This window comes from Elaeis guineensis, chromosome 1 (assembly GCF_000442705.2).
Source record: "Elaeis guineensis isolate ETL-2024a chromosome 1, EG11, whole genome shotgun sequence".
Classification (NCBI taxonomy): Eukaryota; Viridiplantae; Streptophyta; class Magnoliopsida; order Arecales; family Arecaceae; genus Elaeis; species Elaeis guineensis.
The window spans coordinates 8,818,049-8,824,495 of NC_025993.2; the positions used below are offsets into that span (position 1 = coordinate 8,818,049).

The 6,447-nt window shown below is 35.9% G+C and overlaps 1 protein-coding gene across 4 annotated transcripts; it reads left to right on the top strand.

Annotated features, from left to right (window-relative positions):
• Positions 1-955: 955 nt before the first annotated feature.
• LOC105036817 (mitochondrial carnitine/acylcarnitine carrier-like protein) lies at positions 956-6,361 on the top strand. Of its 4 annotated transcripts, none has more exons than XM_010912552.4 (3): positions 956-1,245; positions 4,481-4,872; positions 5,668-6,361. In XM_010912552.4, exons 2-3 carry the CDS (start codon positions 4,481-4,483, stop codon positions 6,167-6,169), a joined length of 894 nt encoding a protein of 297 aa, XP_010910854.1. In that variant the 5' UTR covers positions 956-1,245; the 3' UTR covers positions 6,170-6,361. The 4 variants fall into 4 exon arrangements, with proteins under 4 accessions (XP_010910854.1, XP_029118296.1, XP_073104491.1 ...); XM_029262463.2 differs by having other exon boundaries at positions 4,488-4,872; XM_073248390.1 differs by lacking the exon at positions 956-1,245 and adding an exon at positions 2,431-2,447.
• Positions 6,362-6,447: the final 86 nt, after the last annotated feature.

The following is a 6,447-nucleotide window of genomic DNA, read 5'->3' on the forward strand; positions in this document are numbered from 1 at the left end:
TATTGGTATTAACAATGAGAGTTTCTATACGATGAACTTATGCAAAGTTTTTCATTTAGTAAGTGGACATTGCTATTAGTGACAAGTTTTTGATCATCATTAAAATTTATTATTTAATATGAAAAAAATGACTATTAATTTTTTTCATTATCATAATCTAATATATTATTATATTATATTTTAAAAATAATTAGAAAAAAAGTATAGGATTGTAATCTATGCATCGTACAGACAAATATTAAAGTCATCGATATAGATGACAGAAGTTTTTACATAGAGGCTCGGTACAAGGCTCTTCATCTGTCATGTGAAAGGGGATGTTAATAACAAAATTTTTTGCTTGGCTGTGGTTAAAGTTCATGGCTTTATACACAACGAAAAAAAACCATTTGAAATCTCCCATCTGTATAAGTAAGTTATATTTAAAAAGAAAAAAAAATATTCCACACATCACATAAATCATATGCTAATTTAAGACAAAACTTCTTATTCAAAAAATTAAAAAAAAAAAAGAAAATAGTTCCTGCGAATTTTAATCCAAACGATCAAAATTTGTCGAGAAAATTTTGGTTGGTTTAGAATAGATCTCTGCCAAATTCCATATATTTGGGACAAAACGGGATGTTTTGGACTAAACTTTAAATTTCAGATACAATGCCTTTGCAAATCTATCTCTATTTACATCTTTTCTTTGATATTCTTACCATATGAAGCATAATCTAAGCTTATCAATTTTTACAAAAAAAAAAAAAAATCCATAGTTGTCTGGAACAAATCCATTTTTCTTTGTTTTTGGATTGGTCATAAAGTAACAAATATCAATCGTAGAAGCAAGTTAGCCTCCATAGAATTCAAGTAGAGCGTGCAAATTTTCCAAATTGAAAACTCGCTCTAAAGGCAGGTGTGGCGTCCAAAACCCGTTTTATTATAATATTATGCGGACATGAGTCCACCAACCCAAACCCCTCCCACCCGATCCTCCGGAAGGAATTCCACATCTCACGGATGCGTCGCCTCTCCCTCTCTCTGCTCCACGAGTGGTGGAGTCCATCCCATCCGACGGTGGAGTTTGGAGCTTTCGCGTCGTCCCACGTTCCATCTTTTACCGAGGGCTCCCGTGTGGTCTCAAGTGGTTCGCTTCCTTACAAACGGATTTCTTCCGGTGTTTTTTTTCGAATCAGTTGTAATTAGCTGCCTCCTTTCAATCCTAAGAAGAAAGAAGAGATCTCCTCAAGTCCTGCTAAGGTTCTTCTTTAATCGCCTATAAACTTTTTTTTTTTTGTTGACCCATCCGTTTTGTGTATCCTCCTTGTTGCTTTTATAAATCTCTAATGATTCCATTCCGTTCTGTTCTTGATTACAGAACCTTTAACTGAGTTGTGTTATGTGAGGTTTAGTATCAAATATTGATGAGAACCATTCAGGAAGGAGGTGGGGGAGATGGGGGGAGGAATAAAATAGGATAAATGTTGGGATAGAAATGTGGGATGTCAATCATTCAGAATGTTTGATTGAGAATGGATCCCTTGGTGTCAAGTTAATTCTTATCAAGTATAAGATTTTTTTGCGGCTGTGAATATATTTTATACAGTTGAATTTGGAGTGATTCACCTAAATAATCATAATGTAGTTTGCTTGATCTTTTGCTTGCATGTTGCTTTTGCTTTTCAATAATCGCAGCTGATCATTTATTTCAATGGCAAGCTTCAAATTTGGGTGAACAGCAATGATAACACTCTGTGTTGCATGAAAAGATGGTGAGATTCTTATATTTATTAAACATGTTTGAATCAAGTTCTTGCAGTTACATGGTAACATGTGGAACTGTCCTCGGTCTGTGTACTGGCAAGCCAATGGGACTTTATTCTGGTCGAAAAATTTTGACCTTGTTTTAATCCCTAAGGTTTGAAGAAGCAATCAGATGATATTATATATCTTGTTAAAGATGCACAATTTATTTACAATATGTGCAGTTCATAAATTTTCCTAGACTAGAACAACTGGTTATCAAGTCAATTGCTGCACCATTTTCTGGTTTGTGTTTCTTATATATTTCAAGTAAGTTGAAGGAATTCTCAACAAGATGGGGATTTTGTGGTATGAGAGGCCTAAACTTAGTTAAAAGGGTCTGTACTCTGTAGTCATTGTAAACACCAAATGAATTGGCATTGCTTATCATTTAAAAGCAGCAACTGTTGACCCATGTACTTTTTCTTATATGGGGGCAACACATGCTTAGGGTTAATTCAGAATTTTAGGAATTTTCTATGACATAAATTTTTACAACAATGTAAGGCATGTATTTCAATTAGGTTATTTCATTTATTATTATTGCTCTTGAGGCTGATGTACTCCTATATCAAACCTTGCTTCCGTGTTCCGTACAGATGTTTCAAGGACCGGGTGATGGTGGGGTTGCTGCACCCTGATAAACAAGTTTGAATTCTGTAATTGATAAGATCAATTTCCTTGTTCTCCACTGGTCCTCAAAGTATTCTTGCATGCTTTTCTCTTTCCTATACTCATGTTAGCTATGATTTAGGCATCAATATGCTGGTGGTTGATGTCATGATGAATGCCAATTGTAAAATGTATCGCAACTTAGTGAGTCATTAATATTAACCTATAAGGTTGATCTTTATAGATGCAATAAAGCTTGTTCGTTAGATAGTTCTATGGACTATGATCCACTGTGTAAGATACACGCCTCCATTTAGATATGCACGAGCAATGTGGGTAGAAAAAAAGACTTCTTTTACAAATAAAAGGTGACTTGGAGAAATATGACAAAGAAGACAAAGAAATGAACTTTCCCTTTGAGAGACAAATCTTACAGAACTGCCAAATATTCTATCAAAGAAAGTGATGTTAGGATGCTGTTTTATGGAGGTTTAAAATTGTTAGCATTGAATTTTAGGAGAAGCTGCAATACTGAAATAATGAGATCTCCCTGTAAATCATGCATCTGATTTATGTTAGGTAATGCTATAAAAGGACTGCTAATGTTTTTGTAATGTCTCCCATAAGCATAGTAGCATACTAACTGGATGAGCAAACACAAATTTAGACTGCAAAATGATGGTAATTCTTTATAAAAAAATAGCAGTTGTGTCTTTTATTAGAATTTATGACTGACTGGCAGTACATAATAAAAGATGTTCTGGGGCAAGAAAATATCTGCAGCTTTGAAAAATGTTAGTTATTAACAGATAATACAGAACAGAAGAATATTATGTGGTTTGGTTTAACAACCTGGTTGCAGAATCATTTGCTATGATCATACTTTGATTGCTACAAACAGTTCTCTCAGCCTTTTTACCATAATCGCATTTCTTTGTGATAACAAGCTTCTGAAATCATTTCACTTATGATCATTTTAATTACTTCTCTTGGTTTTGCCATTTAATGAAGTTAATCTCTCTGCAGATGGATTGATAAATAATTTTTAATGATAGGGCCCTGTTTGCTTCCCGGATAAACCTGAATAAAATTCTTTTGTTAAACCAAACAACTTTTGTACAGCTGAATAAGCCCCAACAATAAGAGGAGTGCTTTTGGTATTTCAAGAAGATTGAAAAGCACGTTTTTGGTACTTACTCATCTTTAACCAGATTACAATCATGTGCCACGTGTGGGGCCTAGTTACCTAGTCAACAAGGGTACTCTTTTTGTTTTGAATTAAGTTATTCAAATATTCTGGTTAAAAATTATTTGGAACCAAACAAAGCCTAAAGGACTTGTTACCAAAGACAAATCCCTGCTAACATACCTGTGCTTGCTTTAATTAACTTGACAAGCATTAGTACTGGTATTGACCATCTTCTATAGGAGTCAAGGACTTACGCTTTTTCTTCTTCCATTTTTCCTTTTCTGTCAGAAACGGCAACTTGGTTATATTTGAAATCCTCATATGAATAATATTTTAGGCATTCAAATGGCCTATTTTTCATAACTGAACTCTTTATTTCACCTGCTTCTTTATTTTTGTAGATTGTAGAGTGTTAATCAGATTATATCAAGAAGTTTTCCTCTTGATTGTGAAAGGAAATGTCCTTTTACTATGATAATGAGGATTAGTCCATCTTATTCTTTTAATGCAACAGGATGCTACCATTGCTTGACTGTTACTCTAGCTCATTTATTAATTTTTAAAAGTCACATGTATTTCATCGTATTTTCTCAGTCTTCCCTGATGTTATCTGAATTTGTATTGATCAGTTGTTCTCTTAAATATTTGTCCTTGTGCTGCATCTGTTGGTGCTTAACCATTTCTTCTGCTTCAACAGGTTTTAGCTGTTTTATCTCCTTGTAGAAATATGGCAGCAATGTATCATTTGATAAGAAATGTTGCTTTGATATAGGATTCGCTAACGTGTGTTAAAACTATGGATTCATTAAAATTCTAAAATACATAAGAAAAGCTAAGGGCTTAAAATATATCTATGCACTACAACTCCTCAATGATTTTATAACGTCATAGATGGCAGAAGTCGCCAAGGACTTGACTGCTGGAACCATCGGAGGTGCAGCACAGCTGATTGTTGGGCATCCCTTTGATACCATTAAAGTTAAACTTCAGAGCCAGCCTGCCCCACTTCCTGGTCAACTCCCAAAATATTCTGGCGCCATGGATGCAGTTAAGCAAACAATTGCCAGTGAAGGCCCAAAGGGCTTATACAAAGGGATGGGCGCTCCACTTGCCACTGTTGCAGCCTTCAATGCTCTTCTATTTACTGTAAGGGGACGAATGGAGGCATTGTTAAGGTCCGAACCTGGTGCCCCACTCACAGTAAACCAGCAGGTAGTATGTGGTGCTGGTGCTGGAGTTGCGGTTTCATTTCTAGCATGCCCAACAGAACTGATCAAGTGCAGGTCAGTGATAGTGTGCTTACAATTCGAAATAGCTTATGGTGAAGGAATTGAATTTTTATGATTAATGTAAAGGTAGAGGAGCATTTTACTTTAGTATTCTCAATTCATGGCTGGTTACACAAAAAGTATCGATGCCTTTTTGGCTAAAACCTTCTTTTGATTGTCAGGAACTAGAAAGATAAAAAGATAAAAACATTCCAAGAGGAAAAAGATAAAAAGACAAAAAGAAAGAATTGGCTCAAGCAACTTATCATAATGGCCATAATTCTGTTCTTCACTCTTTAATAGTACTAGTTCACTAATTTCTTGACTGAATTGAAGTCTTTGTATAAATAAAATGAAATTTCAGGCAATTTATTGTAACAAATTACACTAGATATTCTTTCTTGTAAACTTATTATCAGGGATGCATGATAAGGAAATAGTGTTTAACTTGAATCTAATGCTGAAAGAAATTCCTCTGGTTCTTTTTTAACTAATTATTCCCTATTTTTTCTTGTAACCATGATGGCATACCAACAAATACTCTAGTTAGTTTTCTTTGTGTAACTTCCTAACATAGGTCTCTGATGACCTTCCGGAGCTGGGTACAGTCTTGGGGAGCAACTTAGTGAAGCATATCTGGACCAAACATATGAGGCATTTAAATGCATTGCCTGCATGTTTTAACATGTTGACTTATTGTGATTATTTTGATAGAAGACTTGCTGAGAGTTTGCATGTGATTTTTGAACTAGAACCGTGACTTACCTAAGCTGATATGAACTCTTTCCTTTTGCACACATTATAAAACAGGCTACAAGCCCAAAGTGCCTTGGCAGAGTCTGCTGCCTCTTCTGGTGCAGTAAAATATGGAGGTCCTATGGATGTGGCAAAGCATGTTCTCAAATCAGAAGGTGGCCTCATAGGCCTTTACAAAGGTCTTGTTCCAACATTGGCACGGGAAGTCCCTGGAAATGCTGCAATGTTTGGGGTCTATGAAGCCCTCAAGCAGTACTTTGCTGGAGGAAAAGACACTTCAGGTCTTGGAAGAGGTTCCCTGATTGTTGCTGGGGGTTTAGCTGGAGCATCCTTCTGGTTGTCGGTCTATCCAACCGATGTTATAAAAAGTGTGATTCAGGTTGATGACTATAAGAATCCCAAGTTCTCTGGCTCCATCGATGCATTTAGGAAGATATTGGCTTCAGAAGGGATCAAGGGCCTCTACAGGGGTTTCGGACCAGCCATGGCTCGCAGTGTTCCGGCCAATGCAGCCTGCTTCTTGGCTTATGAGGTGACTAGGTCGAGTTTAGGATAACCTGAATGCCCTTCTTTGATTCTTTTCCCCTCTAGTTGGATTTATTTTTCTATTGGGCAAGGTGATTCCAGTGAATGTTCTGGTTTTCCTTGCTGAATGCATCAGTTCCATTTCTGACCACCGAGTATGAAATATTTGATGGTCAGAAGTATTAATTGATCCTTAATATACTGTTTCTTTCTCGTTGTTTTATTGGAAGCTCGAAATTATTGTTCTCATGCTATTGGTCTTTCACTCTTTTGTCAACTAGCGTATCACATTAACTCTGGTCCGGAATT

What these genes read in the sequence shown, in the direction of transcription:
- LOC105036817 (XM_010912552.4), top strand. Translation starts at nt 4,481, where the DNA reads ATGGCAGAAGTCGCCAAGGACTTGACTGCTGGAACCATCGGAGGTGCA. An exon ending in ACAGAACTGATCAAGTGCAG is followed by an intron (nt 4,873 to 5,667) that starts GTCAGTGATAGT and finishes ATTATAAAACAG; the next exon opens with GCTACAAGCCCAAAGTGCCT.